Source organism: Cetorhinus maximus, chromosome 27, assembly GCF_964194155.1.
Source record: "Cetorhinus maximus chromosome 27, sCetMax3.hap1.1, whole genome shotgun sequence".
NCBI classification, from domain to species: Eukaryota; Metazoa; Chordata; class Chondrichthyes; order Lamniformes; family Cetorhinidae; genus Cetorhinus; species Cetorhinus maximus.
This window is the reverse complement of record NC_135905.1, coordinates 30,128,447-30,152,608: the sequence shown is the minus strand read 5'-3', so window position 1 is coordinate 30,152,608 and position 24,162 is coordinate 30,128,447. Positions and strand designations below refer to the sequence as shown.

General features: G+C 46.4%; 1 protein-coding gene and 1 non-coding gene across 3 annotated transcripts in view; both read right to left on the bottom strand.

The window, feature by feature from the left end:
- The window catches only part of zswim8 (zinc finger, SWIM-type containing 8), a 188,356-nt gene that overhangs the window by 134,337 nt on the left and 29,857 nt on the right, over window positions 1–24,162 (bottom strand). For both annotated transcript variants that reach the window (XM_078531005.1, XM_078531003.1), the window contains one exon: window positions 20,533–20,686. In XM_078531005.1, coding sequence (XP_078387131.1) covers window positions 20,533–20,686 — 154 coding nt within the window. The remainder of the gene's footprint in view (window positions 1–20,532; window positions 20,687–24,162) is intronic.
- On the bottom strand, window positions 21,716–21,872 carry LOC144668721 (U1 spliceosomal RNA). Its single transcript, XR_013573545.1, has one exon. It is a non-coding gene; the product is annotated as a U1 spliceosomal RNA (small nuclear RNA).

The window sequence follows — 24,162 nt, the reverse complement described above, 5'->3', positions numbered from 1 at the left end:
TTAAATGTATTCCTGGAGGTTTCATCATGACTTTCCCCCACGATCCAGCCACTCGTCGGCCAGCACATCCATCCTTGTGACACACGGCCTTCCTACGCCAATTGGAAAGCAAAAAGACTCATTACCCAATTAGATGATGCTTGACTGTCTGCCAAACAACAGCCGTTATTTCCCATTTTTTATATTTTTATATCTGGTAAAGAGAAAGGGTCAAAGGAAATATTTTTTTAAACTATCTTTTCTCATGTGATCTTTCTCCAGGGTGGCACACGGCAGTGTCCTGGAGATTGATCTTCAATTCCTGGAGACTCCCGGCCATTCCTGGAGAGTTGGCAACCCTAGAAGTTAGTTAAACACTTTTTGCCCTTGACAAATCATGCCGACTTTCTTTAATTAATTCGCTTTTGCCTGTGTGACTATCAATTTTATCCTGAATTATTGTTTCCAGAAGCTTCCCTCCCATCAAAATTAAACTGACCGGCCTGTAGTTGCTGTGTTTATCTTCAGACCCTTTTTGAACAAGGGTGTAACATTTGCAATTCTCCAGTCCTCTGGCACCAGGCCTGAGTCTAAGGAACTCTACCACCGAGGGGAACTACTGACTGGCGTTTGCTTTGAGCAGGTCCTCTACACACTCTGCATAGCCGAGAGAATTCAGAAGACACAGGTGCAAAGTAAAATCTCAAATCTTTGGCAAGGTCGGTCACTAACATACACAGGTGCTCGGACAGTTTTCTAAACTGGAAGGTGACTGGTGTTGGACTGGTTGCATCTGTCCACAATGCAGTTACTAATACGTGTTGTTCTTTAACTAAAAACACTCTCACTGACTATTGCCATCTATCACGCACACAGACACACGCGTACATGCGCACACGGACACACGCGTACATGCGCACACGGACACACGCGTACATGCGCACACGGACACACGCGTACATGCGCACACGGACACACGCGTACATGCGCACACGGACACACGCGTACATGCGCACACGGACACACGCGTACATGCGCACACGGACACACGCGTACATGCGCACACGGACACACGCGTACATGCGTACACGGACACACGCGTACATGCGCACACGGACACAGGCGCACACACGCACACACGCGTACATGCACACGCACACATGCACACACAGACACATGCACACACAGACACATGCACACACAGACACACGCACACACATGCACACACGCGCACAATAAATGTAAGTCTCTTTCTTTAAAAAGGTTCCACAGGTGTTCAAAGTTTTAACATTTCATCTTCCATCACTAAAGGAGGCCATTCAGCCCATCGTGCCTGTGCTGGATCTTCCTGAAAGAGCTCTCTAATTAATCCCGCTCCTCCCTGTCCTTTCCTCATTGCCCAGCAATTTTCTTTCCTTTTTATGCAGATATCCGATTGCCTTGTAAACGTTATTACTGAATCTACTTGTAGCGCCTCTTCAGGCAGCACAGTCCAGATCACAACAACTCACTGTGGAAAAAAAGAAGAGTTTCCTCATGTCATCCTTGGTTTGTTTGCCAGTCACCAGAATGCTGTGTCCCCTGGCTAATGATTTTGCTTCCAGTGGAAGCAGTTGCTCCTTAATTAGTCTGTCAACACCACTCATGATCGTAAACACCTCTATAAATTTCTTCTCTTAACCTTCACTGCTCTAAGGAGAACATCCTCAGCATCACTAGTCTCTCCATATAACTGGCATGACTGATGGGGCACTAAACGACAGGGATCAGGAGAGACTGCGTTGTGCTGAATAGGCTCTCAGCTAGGGCATCAGGAGGAGCACAACTGGCCTCAGCACCACTGACGTGGGGGGGGCAGTGGGGGAGGAAAGAGAAAAGAAAGGAAGCGTGAGAAGTGAGTTCCATCTCTATCCACTGATCTCTGCTGGAAACCTGATGGGTAAAAGCAGGATCTGACTCAGCTGCGATGCCCCTGTGCTTTAGTGCACGTCACTGGGACAGTCTATCTAGTCTCGCTTTGGACGAGACACCAGATCAAAGAGATGAGCTGTAACATTTACATGAGTCACACCCTTCAGGGAAGGAGTGGGGAGAAACACTGTGGGAATCCAGGAATTTTTGGGGGGGGGCGGTTGAGGGGGAAGAGTGGAGTGGGCTAGCTGACTGTAATTAGAAATGGCTAGCTTTACTCCATAATAAAAACTCTTACCAAGAAAACCAAAACTCTGAATAAAACTTATATGCTTAAATTATACAGGACGGAGGCCTGTTGTACCGTTGAAGTTCATAAGCTTTTAAATCTCTCCAATAACCTGATTTTGCACAGAAACGGAGAAGGTGTTGAAAGCAACCTCTGATACACATCTCCAAAACTATTTCAGTGACTAACATTTCAGGTGACTCATTTTAGTCTGGTTTGCGTTTAGATAATATGATTTAATCTGCATGATTGGTAGAGATAATGAAGCCAAATCTGTCTGGTGAGGGGAGGGGTAATCCAGAAATTGAAAAAAGTAAATATGTAGAAACAAAACAATTTAAAAAGGTCACCAACTTTGGTTTTAAAAATGCAAAAAAATAGTTCTTTGTTTGAGAGATGTGAAAAACAGGCCCATGTGCAACAAAACGTTTAAAGGTTGGATAAATTTCACTGAGAGAATATCAGTTGTAGATAGTACCTGGGACTAAGTGTATTAATACAACTACATTTTGACATGGATTGTCTTCAGTGTGTATGGCACCAACCACTGCATTTTCCTAGCCTGGAAACCAGTTCTTTCTGTACTTTTCCTTTGAGCAAGAAAATAAGGATCCTTCGGCGAGCAGAACGCCCTAAGACAATTTTCGGAGATGGAGTAAAAGGAGCAGGTAGACAGCAAAGGAGGGGCGGAGCCGAGGGGATAGGGCAAAGATGGGTTTTGAGACGGATGACTGATCCCTGGGGTGGCAGGATTGTCATACGAGGAGAGACTGGGTGAACTAGGTCTGTATTCACTGGAGTTTAGAAGAATGAGAGGAGATCTCATTGAAACATATAAAATTCTGACAGGGCTGGACAGACTGGATGCAGGGACGATGTTTCCTTTGGCTGGTGAATCTAGAGCAAGGGGTCACAATCTCAGGATACAGGGTAGGCCATTTAGGACTAAGATGAGGAGAAATTTCTTCACTCAGAGGGTGGTGAACCTGTGGAATTCTCTACCACAGAGGACTGTGGAGGCCAAGTCACTGAATATATTTAAGAAGGAAATAGATAGATATCTAGACACCAAAGGCATCAAGGGGTATGGGGAGAGAGCGGGAGTACAGTGTTGAGATAGAGGAGCAGCCATGATCATATACTGAATGGCGGAGCAGGCTCGAAGGGCCGAATGACCTACTCCTGCTCCTATTTTCTATGTTTCTATGGGTGGTCGCAAGATTGAACATGATGAGCCTAATTCAGTGCACGATATGGAGAGTTGCAAGTCAGAGAAGATGGTACAGACAAGACAACATCTGCTCTGAACTTGTCTTACGTACATAAAAGCGTTTGAAGAAACAAAAGAAAGATTTTCTATTGCCTGTAGATTTGCGTATCAAGCACGTAAAGGTGTTTTTATATGAAATCTTTTCAATTTGGACTTTGGAAGACCGGTGCTTAGTTTCGTGCATGATGTGTAATTATTTTGATAGCTGCTGGAGAGATTCCAACATCTGTAACATCTGCATGCGCTCCTTCTGCGAGAAAGGGAGAGAAACAGAGTCTGGTCATGTTTGTTTATCTTTTGGAGGGGTTCTCTACATTTACATGAATTTCAGCTCCCTCATCCTAAACGAGCCAAGCCTTTCCTCGTGGCCCACGAACACACAGCCAAGGAAAAGGAGTTGGATTCTCTCTACAAATGCAGGCGAGTTAGCTCCTGGGTAGCAGCCTCTTGCAATCCAAACTAAAACAGGTCCAAAATAAATGCGGCAATAGTTTCAGTGAGTTAGTTCAAGCTTTCGTGCAGTCACCATAGTGTTACCAACCATGCTGATTCAGATATTCAGCATCAAAATGCTACAGTAAAATTGCACTCAATCCAATATACGTCAGTGCTGTCCAGTTATACTAACCCCAAAATGCTCCCAGTGCCACCATCAGTCAGTGATCCATAACCAGTTCTTCATCCTGGTATGTAATGGGCTCTCACTACAGAACTGCAGTTTAGAAGAACAGAATTTATGGCCTGAATTTTCAGCTGGACGGGCAGACGCAATCGGCCAGGAAACGGACTGTGGGCCTGGATCAGCCCCCGACCGCGGTTTCACACTGGCTGGCCAATTAACGGACAGCCAGCGTGATGCACTCATCGAAAAGCTCGGCGCTGCCGGGGTGGAGGCGGGAGGAGGGCGGGCGATGATGTCAGCACAGGCGCGGGCCAGCGCTGAGAGGAAGCTCCCGCAAGGCAGGGAGCTGCCTCTGGGAGCCGCAGAACCCAACAACCGTGAAATAAAGTTTCGAAAAATCAGAGGAAAAAAAATGTCCAAGCATCACAATCAGGCACCTGAAAATATGGATGATAAAAATGCTGTCCATAGATTTTTATTTTATTTAACGGAAACCTCATCCCGCCCTTGGATGAGGTTTGATGAAAGTCTGCCTGACCGATTCGCCTGTCCGCCAACTGGATGGTTGGATGGGCCACGAACGCTCGGAGACAACTGCACCATTAATGGGCTTAATTTCCCTCTTAATTGTCGGCGTGGCCTCCAAGTAAAATATCGCGCGAGCGTGGGATGACATCGGGACACTCGCCTGATGTCTTCGCGCGCATTTTACACCCAATCAGGTCAGGTGCTCACCTATCCGCGAGGTGTAACATTCTGCCCATAATTGCAATGACACTTTTTTTAAAAGTAAGCGTTTAGAAAATGATAAACTTTTGTGTAGAACGTACAGCACAGAAACCGGCCACTCAACACAACCACTTCACACTGGCCTCTATGCTGCATCTAAACCTCCTTCCATCTTTCCTCATCAGACCCTTATCAATATTGCTCACTGTTCCCTTCTCCCTCACCAGCTTATCATGCCTCCCCTGTAATAGGCTATCGAGGCTATTTGCCTCAACCACTCCCTGTGGTAGCGAGTTCCACATTCTCACCACTCCCTGGGTCAAAGAAGTTTCTTCGGAATTCCCTACTGAATTTCTTGGTGACGGTTGATGGCCTCTCCTTGTGCTCTTTGTATCCACTCTTACCAAAACCTTTCATAATTTTAAATAACTCTAATATGTCTCTTTTCAACAAGAGGGATACCCACCTGTGCAACATAACCTCAGTTCTAGCATCATGCTTGGATATCTTTAGCGCAGCGTCTCTAGTGCCTTCATATAACATGACGATCAGCACTGTTCACAGTACTCCAAGTGTGGTCTAACCAAGGTTCCATACAAGTTTAGCATAACTTGTCTACCTATCAATTCTATCCTTCTAGAAATAAATCTTAGAGCTTGGCTTGTTTTTTTTTTGGAATTGGTCTTGTTAACCTGACCTGCCGAAATCTAACTGATGATACTGCCCTGTATCCACACAAGAGGGGTGTGATTTTAACACAAGCTTTTCACATCCTGAAATCGCTGCTGGCATTGTTTTATCAGTTAATGTTTTATCAGTTAATGTCATCGAAAGGGTACAAATTCTAATCAAGGTACAGGAACAAAGAGGCCTCGGGGTGGACATGCACAAATCATCAAAAGGGCAAGTTGAGAAAGTGGTTAAAAAAGGCACATGGGATCCTGGGAACAAGGAAGTTATGATGAACCTGCATAAAACAATGGTTCAGCCTCAACTTTTTTTATTCATTCATGGGATGTGGGTGTCGCTGGCCAGGCCAGCATTTATTGCCCATCCCTAATTGCCCTGTTTAAGAGTCAACCACATTGCTGTGGTCTGGACCAGGTAGGTCGCATGTAGGCCAGACCAGATAAGGACGACAGATTTCCTTCCCTAAAGGACATTAATGAACCAGATGGGTTTTTACAACAATTGACAATGATGGTCATCATTAGATTTAAAATTCCAGATTTTTATTGGATTCAAATTCCACCATCTGTCATGGCACAATTCAAACCCGGGTCCCCAGAGCATTACCAGGGGTCTCTGGATTACTAGTCCAGTAACGATACCACTGCCCCACTGCCTCCCCAGGTACTGAGTCCAATTCTGAGCACTGCACTTTGGGAAGGATGTGAAGGCATTAAGAGAGAATTCAGGAAAATAGGTTTATGAGAATGGTTCCAGGGATGAGAGATTTTAATTATGTTACATTGGAGTAGCAGCGGTTGTTCTCCTTAGGGAAGAGAAGGTTGAGGGGAGATTTGAGGGAGGCTTTTAAAATCACGAGGGGTCTGGGCAGAGTACATCGGGAGAAACTGTTCCCATCGGTGGTAGGTTCGAGAACCAGAGTACACCAATTTTGAGGTGAATCACAAAAGAACCAATCGCAAAATGAGGAAAATCTTCTTTCACTCAGCAAGTGGTCAGGATCTGGAATGCACTGCCTGAGAGTGTGGTGGATACAGCTTCAATCGAGGCTTTCAGAAGAGAATTGGATAAGCACCAAAATGAAAAAACAAATTGCAGGCACACAGGGGAAAGAGCAGGATGGGGAGGGTGGGGGAAGAAAGAGTGGGACTCACTAAGTTGCTCTTGCAGAGAGATGGAACTAACATGACAGGCCCTTCCCCCGTGCCAGCTAGTCTAGGACTCTACTGAAAAGCACACTTCTGTGGGCTGTAAGCAAAGCAACACTCGCTCCAAACTAACTCCTACGTCTGACTGTCCTGGCTCAGTGTCATTTCCATAGCTGGAATAATACATCCACATTAATCGACGTGCTGTCTTCTGTTAAATATCCCAGTCCAAATCAGTTACAGAAGGTTTTACCCATTGTATTTATGTTTGCATAAGAAGTCCAATATGAACCAATGAGGAAATAGTAGAAATCAAAGGTTTTTAAAAGCAAGGCTGCATATAGTACCAAAAGTCCAGGGCAGAATGGAGATGATCGAGTAGTTATCGCATCTATCACACCTGGAGACCAGACTGCTGGAAGTGACTGGGATAGAGTTTACACACAGTTTATATTTAGCAACTATCTTCCTCCACCTGCTATATTTTGCTGGAGCAATAAGCCTGCTTTTATCAGGAGATGTTGCTGTAGTTTTGGCCAATAGTTTTGCTTGCTATCGTTGTTGAGATACTGTTTAAATAGACTCTGTTTGCTGAGTAATGGAGTTGTTCACTGAAAGCAGATTGCAACAAGTCCTGCCCCAGCCCCAACTCATTGACACAGGTGGTGGTGCGGACGCTCACTTTGGTTTTTTTTAAAAAGAAACCTTTGACCATCACAAACAAAACGAGGTTGGTGTAAATGCAATCTGACACCCTAACACAGACACTCATGGCTACCATGCATATCAGACTCAGAGACTGTGGCATTCACATCAAAATCCCACAAGAGAATCATCGTTCCTTTTTTTTAAGAAGCATAATGAAGACAGGTGATTTTTATCCTGTGCCAGAAACATCTCACAAAGAGGCACGGGATAAGCGACCGGTTTCTCTGTTTTGAAGTGTTGCTAATTGAGTGAAGAATGTTGGCCAACAGGCCAGACCTCCTGCTCAAAAATCCACACAAAAGTTGAAACAAGTGCAAGAGGAGTCATGTGGACTCGAAACGTTAACTCTCTGTTTCTCTCTCCACAGACCAGCCGAGCTGTAACAGCGTTTTCTGTTTCAGATTTCCAGCATCTGCAGTATTTTGCTTTAACGGAGCTTAAACGCTCTGTCTTCTAGCCCTGCAGGTCAGTGTTAACAACCGAGCCAAACACAACTCGACATTTTTGGACCACGTTTTCTGCAGTCAGACAGAGAGTGAAATAATTTTTAATAAGTTGTGATCCAGAGAAATAAAAAGGTCATCACTCATTAGGTTTGATTTGACAGAACCTTTTGAAGACCTCAAGCACCATTTAAATCTTCTCCTTCAACTATAAACAGTGGTGGTTGGAAAATCATAAAATCTCCATCACAAATATCAAACTGGCTGAACAACTGTGACTTCTCACCCTCATTCCAGCCTGACTACAATGGCTGAGGATTTGAAGGCACAGCATTTCACCCATTGGGAAACACTCCCACTGTGTGCACCCGCGTGCCCAAAGCTACAGTGATTGTCGGTAACAACTTCTCTGTGAAGCTCAGCTCCAGTGCTCTAGATCAATGTTTTCCAGTGAACAGTCCAACTGGACCTCACCCAGCCTGAAACAGCTGTACCCATGACTGCATCAGAATTGACTTCAGAACATTTGGCACCAGTGGGTTTTACTCCACCAAAGGAACACTGCCCAGGGAACTTTTCAGTCCTCAAAGAGTTTCACCTCTCCAAGTCCGTCCATTAATGTATCCTAGTCTGGACTGAAGTCTGCACTGGGGACAGTGATGAATAGGGTCAAAGACACTTCAACCGATGGGCATCATCTCATAATCGAAATACCGGTTTAACCTATCCAAATGCTTCTTGACTGATTAAACAGTGGCGGAGTGGTAATGGACTGGACTAATAATCCAGGGGCCTGGGCTAAGGCAATGGAGACATGGGTTCAAATCCCACCATGGCAATTCATTAAAAGAAAATTCTGGAATATAAAGCTAGTCTCAGTAATGGTTAAAAACCCACCCAGTTTACTAATGTCCTTTAGGGAAGGAAATCTGCCATCCTTACCTACATGTGACTCCAGACCCACAGCAATGTGGCTGACTCTTAACTGCCCCCTGAAACGGCCTCGCAAACCACTCAGTTCAAGGGCAATTAGGGATGAGTAACAAATGCTGGCCTTGCCACATCACACAAAAGAATAAACTTTTAAAAAAGCATCCCAATTTTATCTGGCATTCAGTTACATAAGGATGAGAAGCTCCATTCACCCACCTTCATTCCATAATCCCTTAATATCTTTGCCCAGCAAAAAATCAAATTAAATTTTCAATGGACCTCTTTGCAAGGTTCCAGATTTCCACTGCCTTTTGTGTGAAGAAATGCTTTCTGACATCAGACCTGAATCACCTCACGCTAAAAATTCATGGTCATGCCCCCAATTTAAAACAGCTTGATCACGATTTCTTCCTTTTGTATTACATAAAATTACAAAGAGTAAACAGCGCAGAAACAGAGTGTTTGGCCCAACTAGTCCACGCAATCTTTTATGCTTCAGCTGAACCCCCTCCTGTCTACTTCACCCATCCACTATTGTAACCGGGATGGGAGGGATGCACAGCTGATCCAACCCCACTGCTCCACAGGTCACACCATTAGTTTCAAAGTTTAATTCACTCGCCAAAACGATCAGTCATTTACCTTCGCTACTGTTGCCCAGAATAAAAGAGGCTTCAACTAGGCTTCTTTCAATAAACAATAACCTTATTAGATTATAAAACCAGTCTTGTCAAACAGAAAGACAAAGCTGGTTAACATACAGTAAGAAATATGAATATATACTAATTACTCTTTCGAAATACCCAAAGTCTCTCTCACACACGCACACCCAATCAATAAATAAATAAATAAAGGGAGAGGAATTCTGCCAAAGGTTAAAAGTCAATGGTTCAAGGGTAAAGGAGTCCTTGAAATGGCGTCCACGATGCACAGTTGGTGTCTCAGTGTTGGTCTGCGAAACAGTCGATGACTCTTGCACTGCATTTCAGGGCAGGCTTGAGGAACACTTGCAGGTACTCAATTCCAGCAAGTACAGCAACTTCGGTGCAGCTTATATTCACTTCCAGCTGTGTACTGGCTCTGGACAGCAAAAAGGCCGCTGTCTCATTTTCACAAGCAGTTGATCTTTCTCCTCAAAACAAAACCAACTTTTAGACACGGTTTTCCAGGCATGGTTTCTTTTTCAAAGCCAAAAGCCACCATGTGACCCTTTTGTAAACAGTCCACTGGGGTCAAGAGGTTTCCAGCTTCTTTAAAACTGCTCAATTACCTTTTCTTATAAATGGATATCTCTTCCAAGAAATGCAAATTCTTGCATTAACCCTTTTAGAGACAGTGTCTTTTAAAACACAAATTCTTCCAGAATGTTCTTAGTCCTCGAAGATAAACTACTTTCTGCGATTAAAGCAGTCATCACACGGCACTGCTGTCTATTCCCTTCACTGTCCATACGTTTATCTCAATCTTCTTAATCACTCGCCGGCATCCAGGAGGACTTATTTCCACTAACGTTCGACGGGTTCTGAAAAGGCTGATAGTCCAATGTGTGATCTGCAGACTCTGCCACATGTGGAGCAGTAGCTGATGGAAAGGCTGGCTAGTGGTTGTTGTTTCGAGGTGTGCGCGCTCCCTCTGACACCTCAACTTCACCCCTGCGTGTTCCTGATGAAGTCTCTCAATGTGTTCACTGCCTTCCCGAATGAGCCTTCTCCATTTTGGTCAGTCACAAGCCAGGGTCTCTCAACAATCGACGGGGATGTTGGACCTCTTCAGGGATGCTTTGAGGACATCCCTAAAGCGTTTCGGCTGTCCACCTGGGAGACTCCTGCCGTGACTGAGGTCTGAGTAGAAAATACAAACGACGTCCTGCCTAGCGGAACTGCTTTGGAGTTATTGGTGTTTCAATGCTGGGCAGGTTGGCTTGAGAGCGGATCAATGTTTATCTAGCCACCCCTTAAATGCCTCCATATTATTCACCCCATTTGCTTGTGTTATGTAGTCCAATCTTTTATTGCCTTTGTGTTATTGTTGCTTATTGGTTGAACACGATGAGCAAAGTTTACCAAAACTCCTGGATCTCTTGCAACGTAATCCCCGGTTATTTCAGTACCATATCCATAGAACGCACGTGTTGCCTATTTCTCCTTCCTACACACACAGTTACTCTACACAAACTGTCGACATCAAATTTCGTCTTCCTTGCTCTGTTCAACTCGCTAACTAGGTTTGAAGCTGCCTCCTCGGGTGATCACAGTTATCACAGAGGTTCACACCAACATTTCCCCCCTCCAACGGCACGCTTGGCTATGCCACAGAGAAGAAAACACAATAGTCACTGCCAACATAACCAAACACTAGCCGAGATTTCTGAGCAGATTAATGTGCTTCAATAAGTCCCACCCGAACAGAAGAAATGTTAAACCCACATCACGATTATTCTCAGAGGAGTTTCTTTAAGTATGGCAAAGGTGAGATTACCATCCAGAAGACCTCATCACTCAAATACAACAAGAGCACAATTATCTGCTGGGTGTCTTTACACAACCAACCTATGTAATGAGGGAAAAAAACTATTCTCATAAAGGGACATAAGTATGTCATTCAGAGCCTAGTAGAGCTCCGATACTGGCTTAGCTGATTTGCTGTTGCAAGAGAGCCAGCATGGACAAGACGGGCCAAACAGCCTCCTGCGCTGTAACCATTCCAGGCAGCCATCGCTAGTTAACCCTGTGTCGGGCTTCAATACAACTGGCTGGGTCACTTCAGGAGACAGTTAAGAATTCACTCCAATTGATGTGGATTGGAGTTGCATGTAGGCCAGAGCAGCTGAAGGACATTCATCAACCCAAAAAAAACATTTAAAAGGTGGAGATACTCAGAACTGGTGAAAACTCACAGACTTGAAATGTTAAATCTGTTTCTCTCCACAGATGCTGCTACAGGAGACAATGGAGTATTGGTAATGTCACTGGGCTAGTAATCCAGAGGCCCAGGCGAATGCTTTTGGGAAATAGGTTCAGATCCCATCACAGCGGCTGGGGGAATTTAAATTCAATCAATATAAAATTAATAAAATTTAAAAATCAATTAATTAAAAATTTAAATTCAATTGAAAAACAAGATCTGGAATCGAATGCCAGTTTCATAATGGAACTGTCATCGATTGTTGTAAAAACCCACCTGGTTCACTAATGTCCTTTAGGGAAGGAAATCTGCCGTCCTTACCCGGTCTGGCCTACATGTGACTCCAGACCCACAGCAATGTGGTTGACTCTTAACTGCCCTCTGAAATGGTCTAGCAAGCCACTCAGTTCAAGGGCAATTAGGGATGGGCAACAAATGCTGGCCTTGCCAGTGACATCCTCCACATCCCGTGAACAAACACAAAAAAAAACCCTTAAGCAATTTTCTGAGTAACTGAGTGTGTCAGATTTCCAACATCTGCAGTTTTTTGCTTTTGTATTTGTGAACCAGTTGAATTCTTGCAACAATCCGATAGGTTGACCAGGTTTTTAATATCTGAAACCAAGTTCCGAAACAACCATGGTGGGAGCTGAACTCCACCTGAGTTTCACTGGATTACCAGTCAGTAAATTTAATCACCGCATATTATTCTCCAACGTATACATAGTAGTCAATGGGCCGAATGGCCTCCTTCTGTGCCATAATGACTCTTATGATTTGGAAACAGGAACTGCCATCAAAACTCCAAGCCCTTCTGTGACTCTTCAATCTATAGTACAGAGTTCCACGAGCTAAATAGAGAGGCTAAGCAAGTTTCCACCCGCCTGCTTACGTCAACTGCACACGAGGAGTTATTGGCCTTTCTGCTTCAGGATGTACCCGCCAAAGTACAGCAGTGTTGAGCATAAACCTTCTCCAAGCTGCAGGCCAACGAAACTCAAAAAGGGGAAAGCAGCAGAGTAAGAAACAAACACAATCGAATCTTGGCCACCCGAGACCATGCGTGCCCCACAAGCCTTGGGTCCGTCAGGAGAATGGCTGTGACTTTTTAAAAAAAAAATCACTTCCATCAATAGTTTGAAAGCACGCTCCAAATCTCGTCTAAATTATCAGTAAATTTTACATTTGGCTTTCAGTTTTTAAATACACACTTTGTGCCAGGCCCCATCGGGAGTGCTAAAGGTTCCTGTTAAACTGAAGATAAGCGACTGAATAGAAATTCTAAGGCAAAGCGCCAACCAGAATTGGCAGATAGATTGAGACCAGCACTGTCAGCTCACATTTCGCTCTCTAATGGTTTGAATTAAGTGGCTTTGAGCTGAGAGTGGACTATCTGCGTGAACACAGCACCATAACAGTGCCAATTCCCCATAGCCCGACTACAGTACTAATCTCAGAATCATGGGGCAGAATTTTACGCCTTGTGGGCACTCGACCTGATTGGGCGTAAAATAGCATGAGAAGATGTCGGGCACGCCGTCCTGACGTCATCCCGCAATCTTCAGGTCGGCCAGCGCACTCAAGTATCAGAGCCGCGCCCGCCATCAATGAAAAGGCCACCTGAGGCCATTAAAAAGCCGACTGATCCAGGTTTGACGCTGCTCATGCGATTTCGCCTTCATCACACGGGCAAAATGGGCAGCCCACATTTCGCAAACCCTCATCCAAAGGCGGGTTAAAGATGGTCATCAGCATCGCCACTGAGTAGTGAGGAGTCTAAGAGACAGTTTGCTGCTGGTTGCTTGACATCTTCATCTCTGTCCTGAGCTTTAGTCTGAGCATTTCCAGGCTTCACTTCAGGACTCCTTGGTGTCTCCAAGCCCCCAGAGGATTCAGACCGTGTGGACCCTTCCAGGTATCAGACAGCCTTCCCTTACCCTGGGAATGGGGATTGTGCTGTCTGCTGGAGGCACCTCCTCTCAGGAGGAAGAGAGGGGCAGAAGGGAGAGGAGGCCGGGTGTCCCAATGCAGCTTCCAGGGGAGAGTCCTGTGGGAGGAGAGGCACAGGCACAAGGGGGCACTGGGCCAGCAGGAAGTCCAAGGTGGAAGGGGCCACAGAAGACGCCACTATCCTGCTGCCAGGGTTTACAGGGGGCGATGCAGCTACCTCAATATGTCCAAGGTGCAATGCCGAAGGAGGCTCCACCTCTCAAGCGAGACAGTGACCTCCAATTTGCCAGATGATTGTGCCTGAGATCAGCTCCAACTGTGTGGGTGGACAGCATATGCCAGTGGCTCTGAAGGTCACAGTGGTCCTCAACTCCTATGTCTCCGGCTCTTTCCAGGGGTCAGTGAGGATCTGTGTGGAGTCTCCCAATCAGCTGTCCACAGTTGTGTGAAGCTGGTGACAGAAGCTCTGTTCAGGTGGGTATTGACTTTCATTCATTACCGTGCAGACGAGGCCAGCCAGGCTGAGCGAGCCAGAGGCTTTGCAGCGATTGCTGGGTTCCCCCATGTCCAGGGTGCTATAGACTGTACACATGTGGCCATCAAGGCGCCAGTGGGTGAGCCTAGTGCCTTCGTCAACAGGAAGGGATTCAACTCCATGAATGTCCAGATAGTGTGCGAGACCACAAGACGCAGATTCTGCAAGTCTGTGCAAGGTACCCTGGCAGCTCCAATGACACTTACATCCTGAGACACTCCCAGGTGCCGAGGTTATTCAGTGCTTCAGGCTGATTGGATGGATGACTGCTGGGTGACTAGGGTTATACCTTGAAAAGGTGACTTATGATGCCTCTCCACCACCCAAGAATAGAGGCAGAGCAGCGTTACAGTAGGAGCCTCCACAAGGGCAGTGATAGAGAGGACCATAGGTCTTCTGAAGATGCTCTTCTGATGCCTGGATCGTTCAGGGGGAGCTCTCCAATACCCACCCAGAGCAGGTGTCACTGATCATGGCTGCATTGCTGTGCTCTCCACAATCTGGCACTGGCAAGGGAGGACCCACTGGAGGAAGAGGATCTTGATGCAGCTCCACAGGCCACAGATGATGAATCCAGTGGTGAGTCCAAAGATAAGCACGGTGAGGAGAATGCTGAAGCCAGACCTCAGTAACCCCCAGGGAGACAGGGACACCTTAATCCAACGCTCCTTCAGCTAGGCTACCAAAGATCAGCTTCAACCACATGCCAGGGCTGCCCCCTCCATCCCGGGTGTCTGAAATGACCCTTTCATTTCATCACCCCCAAAGTCCACTCAGTGCCTGTATATTAAAGTTTCGAGCCACCCACGCCCAGCATTACACACTGGCCTACCCTGCACCACATTAAATCAAAAAGGAGAAACTTACTTAGGCCATTACGACAAAAACAAAATTGACATACTTTCCACAATCCAAAAAAAATAACAAGTATTCATTTTCACACCAGTAAACATAAACAAAACCTTACAGAACAGGAGATCACCCGTGACCCAGTGCCTCTTGTGCTCAATGGTGCCTTAAACTTACATTTGCCAGTGTTCAGTCCCACGTCCCCCACCCCCAGCGCGCTGGCACCGACACTGGAGACAGCTGCTGACTCTGCTGTCCTCTTGGCCTTCATGTCCTTGGCGGTCGTCCTCTGGCCAGTGGAGCCTGTGCTGGCCCCGGCTGGGAGAGAGTGGCCAGTGCCACGCCTGGCATCTCCCCAGTCATCGCAGCCTCATCAGATGCCACGGTCACTGGCAGAGGGGCAGAGGAGCTGCTGCCATCATCCAGAGCGCCCTGAGAGGAGCCGGCAGAGACAACAAGCAGCCCGTGCGCCAACGTGAGGTCGCTCTAGACCTCCTTGTTCGTCATTGATGGACAGGCACCTAACTGGGATACTGGGTGCATCATCCATCTCCCACACTGACACTGACCACCTGAGGTCATTGCCTGTGTAAGGGCTGCAGGTCCGAGCGCAACCCCAGGAACCCCTGATCCTGTTCCTGGAGCTGCCTCTCCATGAGAGTCACCACTCTCTCAATGGAGGGGGCAGTGCGCTCAGCCATGAGGGTCAACGCAGTGCTCATGCTCCGCATGGACTCCTCCATAACAGAGACCATGGCACCCAGACCATCATGGATCTCCGCCAGATCCTCCTGCACATCCCGCTGGACATCCAGCACCTGCCACTTAATGGACGACTCCAGAGGCCCATCATCAGCCTTTGACTCAGCCTCATTCCAGTCTCCAGCAGTCCTCCGACTGCCGGTGCCCTGCGCACACACTACTTCCACCTGTGCCTCAAGCAAGTGTGAAGTGCCCTCACCGCTGTGCACCAACATTCTAGCCAAAGATCTAATGCCCACTGAGGTACTGGTATCTGCGCTGGTGCCTGGTTCAGAGAGCAGGTGTGATGCAGGGGTAACTGAAGCCTGGAGGGCCTCTGGCGCCAGGGGTGGCTCTTCAGGGTCCTGCGATTGGGTGTGCGCTGGCGAATCTAAGGGTGAACAAGGACATGTCATTAATTTAAGTTATCACACTGTCACTGTGCCAGGCACCCTGGTGAGACAATGGAGATCTGCATCATGGTGCCATCTTCTTTCAATGATCAATGGGGAATCCAGTTTTGAGGCTCCCATCAATGAAGAGACTACACAAGAATGTTTGCACCATCCGAACCTCTCACCTCTGTGCACTGCACTCTGACCTTCGTCTGACATCCCAGCCTCTCTCTGCAGCCGGTTGACCGAGGTGCTTGGCGCCTCTTCAGCTCAAGGGTGTCTTGCTCAAATCTGGTTAGGATTAGGAGGTTAACAGGGCCTCTGCCTGTCCGTGACCTTCCAATGTTGTTATGGGCCGTCTTCTCCTGAAAGGACAGAGGAGAATTGATGTGTCCACTCTCTACCTGCAGCACCATTGCAGCCTGGCCAACCCCACCCGAGGAGCACCTCACAGGGCACATCTGAGTCGTGGCCCTCGAGCCACAAGACACTCAGTCCAAGCAGCCAGGGCTCACCCCCTCGGCCAGCTCCAGTGTCGTTGACAGTTGGCACTCAGACTCTAAGACCCCTGAGCTCCACAGGGGCACGACCAGGCCTTAACACTTCAACACACTGATCCATGCCAACAAGGTACTCATCCTTCCTGAGCGCAGCAGGTCGTTGAACCTTTTGTGGCACTGCACCCATGTGCGCCGCACAACATCCTGGCTGCTGACCTGGGCTACCACCTCCTCCCAAGCTCTTTTTGTCAGGTGCTGTGGCCTCCTCCTCCCATCTCTGGGGGCGACCTCCTCCAACAGCACCGCGAGGCACTCATCCGGAAGCCAAGTGTGTGTGTGGGGGGTGGTGTTGGGGGGGCGGGGGGGGGGGGGGAGAGACCCTCCCCCCGGCGTCTCCTTCCGTGTCTGAGGTCATAGCTTCACTCTGCAGAACGCTCAAGAAATATCCTTCTCTGGCAGCCTTCAAGGAGCTGCCTGCGCCGCTTTTAAACAACCCGCCGTGTCGCCATTAGACCCAGCGCCTGTCAGGCCCCCGTCCGGCCCTGCCCAACCTTAACTGGCCAACCAGCGCAGTCACGGGCCAATCGCTCGCAGGGGCCTTTGTCTTGACCAGTCCTGGGCTCGCCAATCGCTCATACCAGGCCAAGGGTAAAATTCAGGCCATCATCTTCAAATATATTAAATTAATTATAAATTATACATTTCAGAACCCAGTGCACATTCTCTCTTCAATCGTGATGTTCAACAAATCAGATGCATTCCCACATTCCAAGGGACTAATCAGATCTTAGAACCAGCTTCGTCGTGTTGTTTCCGATTAGTAACAAGAGACAACCATTCTATTGGAACCAATCTCTGGCGTACAATCGCTGTGACATCCCAAAAAACAAACACAGAAAAAGATGTTCGAAGCAAAAAGAAAAATAGGCAAATTTAGCCGGGATGGAAGAATTGTGGAAAGGAATGTCCTGCAAGGCCTGGCAATGCGCACTTGGCGTCTTCCCCACCCCCTGGCAAAATCCCACAGCTGAGGGCCAAAGTAAAGGAGAAATGGACAGCGAACAAAGTCAGGGTCCACCCATACATGTCGGCTGTGCAGCGATACGATGAACGGCACTGGGACCATCCCCAGTCATTGCTCAGCCCGACAACAAGGTTTTCCCCTCATCCATATAAAACCAGCCTCAATATATCAGCCCATCACCCACAAATCTGCAGCACCTGGCATCATGCTCCCAGCACACGTGTTGCCCAACTCAACCCAACCCAACTTGCTGCATATTGACCAGCAGCAGCTTGAATCCTACCTCAGCCTGTGACAACTTTAGCCTTTTGGGTTATTTGGTACCTGTTCACTAGCTTCTAGTTACATGGCAACTGTTGGCAGGAAGCAGGTAACACACACCTGGCCTGGGTGACATGAGTTTTTCTGCTTTTGCCCACAGTTCTCATGGGCACCAGTGACACCCCCCACCCCCCAAAGACCTTGTCAAAAGAGACCATTCAATCACAACAGGTATCTCAGATGAGCTCAGTCCCACCCTCAGCTGATACTGATTCAGCCACATAAGTTAAACAAGGGGGAGATGGTGGCGTAATGGTATTGTCACTGGACTAGTAATTCAGAGGCCCAGGCCTTTGCTCTGGGTTCAAATCCCACCTTGGCAGCTGGTGGAATTTAAACTCAATTGTAAATCTGGAAGATAAATCTAGTCTCAGTCATGGTGACCACAAAACTATCAATTGTCGGAAAGACCCAGCTAGCTCACTGCCTTCCTTTAGGGAAGGAAATCTGCCATCCTCACCTGGTCTGGCCTACATGTGACTCCAGACCCACAGCAATGTGGTTGACACTTAACTGCCTCTGAATGTTCAGTTCAAGGGCAATTAGGGATGGGCAACAAATGCTGGCTTTGTCAGCAACTCCCACATCCCATGAAAGAATAAAGGAAAAAAACACTGGATAGAAATTTGCAATGTAAGTTCTTTAAGGTTATAAAAGAGCCTTGACAGCGTGAATGTAGCTTTTCTAACTTGACCAAAACAAGGGGCCATAAACAGAAGGTAGGCACTAATACATCCAACAGGAAATTCAGGAGAAATATCTTTACCTAATGTGTGGGTTAGAATGTAGATCTTGCTACTGCACAGAGTAGCTGATTCTACAAGCATAGAATCAGAGAATGGTTACAGAACAGGAGTCCAGTCAGCCCATCATGTCCATGCTAGCTCTCTGCAATAGCAACTCCCTTGCTCTTTCACTGTGGACCTGCAAATTCTCTCTCTTCAGCTTATCCCCAATTCCCCTTTGAAAGCCATGGGTGAATCTGCCCCCACCACACTATCAGGCAGTGCATTCCAGATTCTAACCATAAAAAAAGTTGTTTTTAATCATCCACCTTAAATCAGTGTCCTCTAGTTCTCAACCCTGCCACCAACGGGAACAGTTTCTCCCTACCTATTCTATCCCTACCCCTCATGATTTTGGACACCTCTATCAAAACTCCTCTCAGCCTTCTCTTTGGAGAACAAGCCCACCTTCTCCAATCTATCCACCTAACTGAAGTTCCTCATATCAGGAGCAGGAGTACACCATAGGGCCCAACGTAGCCTGCCCCACCATTCCAAATGATCATGGCTGATCTTGGGCTTCAACTCCACTTTCCTGCACGTTCCCCATATCCCTCGATTCCCTGAGACACCAAAAATCTGTCAATCCCAGCCTTCAATGTGTTCAACGATGGAGCATCCACAACCCTTTAGGACAGAGAGTTCCAAAGATTCACAACCCTGGGAGCATTCTCGTAAATCTTTTCTCCACCGTCTCTAAAGCTCCCACATCTTTCCCAAAGTGTGGTGCCCGGAATTGGACACAATACTCCAATGTTTTATAAAGGTTCATCATAAGCTCCTTCCTTTTGAACTCCATGTCGCAATTTATAAAGCCCAGGATTCCTTTTGCTTTCTCAGCCTGCCCTGCCACCTTCAATGATTGTGCACATATACCCCCAGCTCCCTCTGCTCCTACATCCCCTTTAAAGGTGAATCCTTTACTTTATCTTGCCTTTCTTCATCCTTCCTATCAAAATGAATCACTTCACACTTCTCTGCATTAAATTTCATCTGCCAGTTGTCCACCCATTCCACAAGCCTGTCTATGTCCTCTTGAAGCCTAACGCTAACTTCCTCACAGTTAACAGAATAGTGTTGTTAAGCAGAAGCTAGATACATACACGAGGGAGAAGGGAGCAGGAAGTTATGCTGATATGGTGTGATGAAGAGGGTGTGGATAAGGCTTGGGAGGAGTATAAACGCCAGCATAGACCAGTTGGGCCGAATGGCCTGTTTCTGTATTGTTCATTCTATATAAAAAATCCGGGTTGATTCTCTTTCCTCCACTCCCAGCCTAGAGGAACTGAGCTCAACTGGAGCATCTCAGATGCCTCCTCAGTTGAGGACAGATAACAGGCTGTTTCCTGCTCTGTGATCCAGCTTTAAATAGGGTGTGCCCATTAAACAGGGATCAACATTGCAAAGCTGCTGACGGATTGTTCTACAACAAAAGACATAAGGTCACTCCTGTAATGTAGGCAGCACATTACTGCTGCTACCGGGCTGCAATGATTGCTCTGTCACTCCTCTTCAACCTCCAGTTACATGCCTGTTCCCCACAGGCCCAATCAAGACCTGAAAAGATCCTGTAACTGTTTACATACAGCAATAACTTGCATTTCTATAGCCTCAAGTTGCTTCACAAGAATCGTTAACAAAATTTATCAACAAGTCGCGTCAGGAAATTTTAAAACAGGCGACCAAAAGCTTGGTCAATGAAGTAGGTTTAAGCGTAAGTATGGAAAACTGTCACAACTCGTGCCACAATTCATCGCCATCCAAAGACACTGAACTGGCTGTGCAGGGAGTGTACTACATTATTACCTGATGTCTTCCTCGTTTTCTGGGAAACTCCAGAAGGCGATGCGAAGCTGCAGTTGCTCAGGTACTGGTGGATAAACCTTTTCAACTACTTCAAAGGGAATGTGAAGGGCTACTTGCTTGGCTGACAGTTCTACCAAAGGGGTAACTTGGCCATCTGCAAAGAGAGAGAGAGAGAGATTATAATTAGGGCAACAACAACAACAACTTGCATTCACATAGCCATAACGAAAACAGCCCAGGGCACTTCACAGGAGCACCAAACAAAACTTGAAACTCAGCCACGTTAGGGAGTTGTTGGACCGGGTGACCAACTTGGTCAAAGGCGGCAATTTTCAGGACTGTCTTCAAGGAGGAGAGGATGGAGGAGAGGATGGAGGAGAGGAGGAGGGGTTTAGGGAGGGAATCCCAGAGCTGAGAGCCTTAATGGCTGAGGGTACGACAATGGTGGAGTAATTAAAATCGGGGATGCACAAGAGGCCAGAATAAAATCTGGTTTCTTTCAGGATTTCTTCAGTCTCCCATTTCGAATGTTGCATTACTTTTGATTTAGGTCAAACTCACAAAACATTAAGTGCCTATCATTACTATGATTCCAGAGTTCTGGAATACACACTTGTAACACGTACTGATAAGTAACCCATTAACTTCAATTCTCACCTTTGGAGATGCTGATCTATTACTTGTTAATCTCAACATGTTGGTGTAACACAGTCCAGGGAGTGGAACTGTCAGTAATAAACCCCCCTAAACAGCCCTATTACAGTAAATGCATTGAGGTGGATGACCATGTATGTTTACATGCCATTAAGCTTACAGAGCACAGTGAAATCATATTTACATGCACAAATTAAACGTCAACAAGGCAAACCATAGACAGGAAAGACTGATTTGCAAATAACCAGCCTATGACTCTTCCTCAGGACTGAGAGTCTGTACATTACAGAGCCCTAACCACGTAGAAAAGACATAAAGACAAGGAACATAAGCCTTTAGCTCTTTGAGACCGTTCCATTAGATCATGCCTGATCTCTACCTCAACTCCATGTGTCCACCAGCATCGGCACCGACTTAATTAACAGTTACCATTCATTACATTGAGTTGACAGAATGTTTTGAAGGTCTCAAACATTATTGACAAGTCCCTCTGCTACAGTGGATGAGGTTCTATTGTTAACTCGTAATCGGGGGGAGAGCGTGAACCCAGTCCCCCACAATTTTGCAGTCGAGTATCCCTCATTTGGGGACATCGCAGGCGTCAGCACACCCGAAGTGCAATGGGCTAGCCTCATCCTGGGAGAACCACCTTCATGATCATGGTCTATCCCCTCCCAGGTAAGTGTCCAGGCTGAGGTTCTAGTTGCACAAACAACCCAACCAGCCCCTAAACTGTGGATGGGTGGGCTATGGGTGAGGTGCAGTGTGCGCGTAGTGACCAATGTTAGTGATTGTTGGTAAAAGCTTCTATTTGGAAGCTCAGTGTACTGCTCTAGGTCATTGCCTTCCAGTGAACAGTCCAACTGGAGCTCACCCAGCTACAAACAGCTGCCCCACGACTGCATCAGAATCAATTTCAAAACATTTGGTACAGTGGGTTTTACTCCAAAGAAACATTGCCAGGGAACTGCTCAGTCCTCAAAGACCTTCACTTCTCCAAATACATCCATCAATGGATCCTAGTCGGTACTGAAGTCTGCACTGGAGACAGTGATTGGTGCATTAGAAGCAATTCAGAGAAGGTTCACTCGACTCATTCCTGGGATGAGGAGCTTATCTCATGAGGAAAGGTTGAACAGGCTGGGCCTATACCCATTGGAGTTTAGAAGAATGAGAGGTGATCTTATTGAAAAATATAAGATCTTGAGGGGACTCGATAGCATAGATACAGGAGGATGTTTCCACTTGTGGGATAGACTAGAACCAGGGGCCACAGTTTAAGAATAGGAGGGTCGACTGTTTAAAATGGGGATGAGGAGAAATTGTTTCTCTTAGAGGGTCGTTAGTCTCTGGAATTCTCTTCCCCAGAGAGCAGTGGAGGCTAGGGTCATTGAATATATTGAAGGCTGAGCTAGACAGATTTTTGAGGGTTGTGGGGGACAGACGGCAAAGTTGGGACCACAACCAGATCAGCCATGATCTTATGAAATGATGGGGCACCCAACTGCTTTGCAACTGATTCCAGGGAATTTTTTTTTCAAATCTGTGTATGATCACTTTTGGTGTGAAGAACAAAGCCCTGATATCACTCCTAATTTGATGTTTTATTAATTCCGATTGTGTTCCTTTGTCCTACGCTCAACAATTTAATATTTCAGGTTTACCTTTACCAGACTGTTTAGTACTTTACATATCTCCCTAAGATCTCGATGCCTTCTTTCAATGCCAGGTTTTTCTTCATAATCTAATCCACACCACAAGGATCTGCCTCATGGCTTTCATCTGCATTGCCTCCAGCTCCTCAATGTCTCCCTTGTGTCCGGGTTATATCAGAACAGTAGAAGGCCATTCAGCCCGTCAAGCCTGTTCTGCCATTCAATTAGGTCAAAGCTGATTGGTTGCAGCTAATCCGAAACCCCGTCTGCCCTCTCAATAGATCCCATTGCACTTTTCGAACTCGAAGAGGGGAGTTCTCCCTGGTGTCCTGGCCAGAATTTATCCCTCAACTACCAGAAACACATTAACTAACTGTATCATCACAGGTTGTGAGACCTAACTGTGTGAAAACCAGCTGTAGCAATTAGTCTATATAACAATAAACTAAAACTATAAAACAATATTTAATTGGTTGCGATGTACTTTAGGACACCCTATGTAGCATTGCAAGTTCATCCTTCCAAGTGTCAGAAAACAAATTTAATAACTAATAGATTTGAAACTAGACAAGATCCGGAATATCAAGTCACTAATATTTTGTTTGATTTTATTTTTAGTAACTTAACTGAATATTGTAATTTAATTGAATATAACTTCAGCAGAGGTTTTTGTTACGTAAAAATTAGAATAGATTCCCTGTTGGAGATAATCAAGTATTAGGAGTTGGATTTCCACAGAAAAATCTGACTTTCTCTCCAACTTTACACTGACCACATACTCCTCCTGCAACAGTTCCTATGCTGAAATGCTCAAAGACTAAAAACTCAACAATAAAGCCATAAGCTTTTGTGTTTCGATGCTTGCACTGCTCTGGCTTTCACACAGAATGGCAGCCTCAACATCTATGCCAGTGTCATGAAGCTATTAATGTATATAGAATCACACAGAATCATAGAATCACAGAATCACAGTGCAGAAGAGGCCCTTCGGCCCATCGAGTCTGCACTGACACGTGAGAAACACCTGACCTACCTACCTAATCCCATTTACCAGCACTTGGCCCATAGCCTTGAATGTTATGACATGCCAAGTGCTCATCCAGGTACTTTTTAAAGGATGTGAGGCAACCCACCTCCATCACCCTCCCAGGCAGTGCATTCCAGACCGTCACCACCCTCTGGGTAAAAAAGTTTTTCCTCACATCCCCCTAAACCTCCTGCCCCTCACCTTGTGACTGACCCTTCAACTAAGGGGAACAGTTGCTCCCTATCCACCCTGTCCATGTCCCTCATAATCTTGTACACCTCGCTCAGGTCGCCC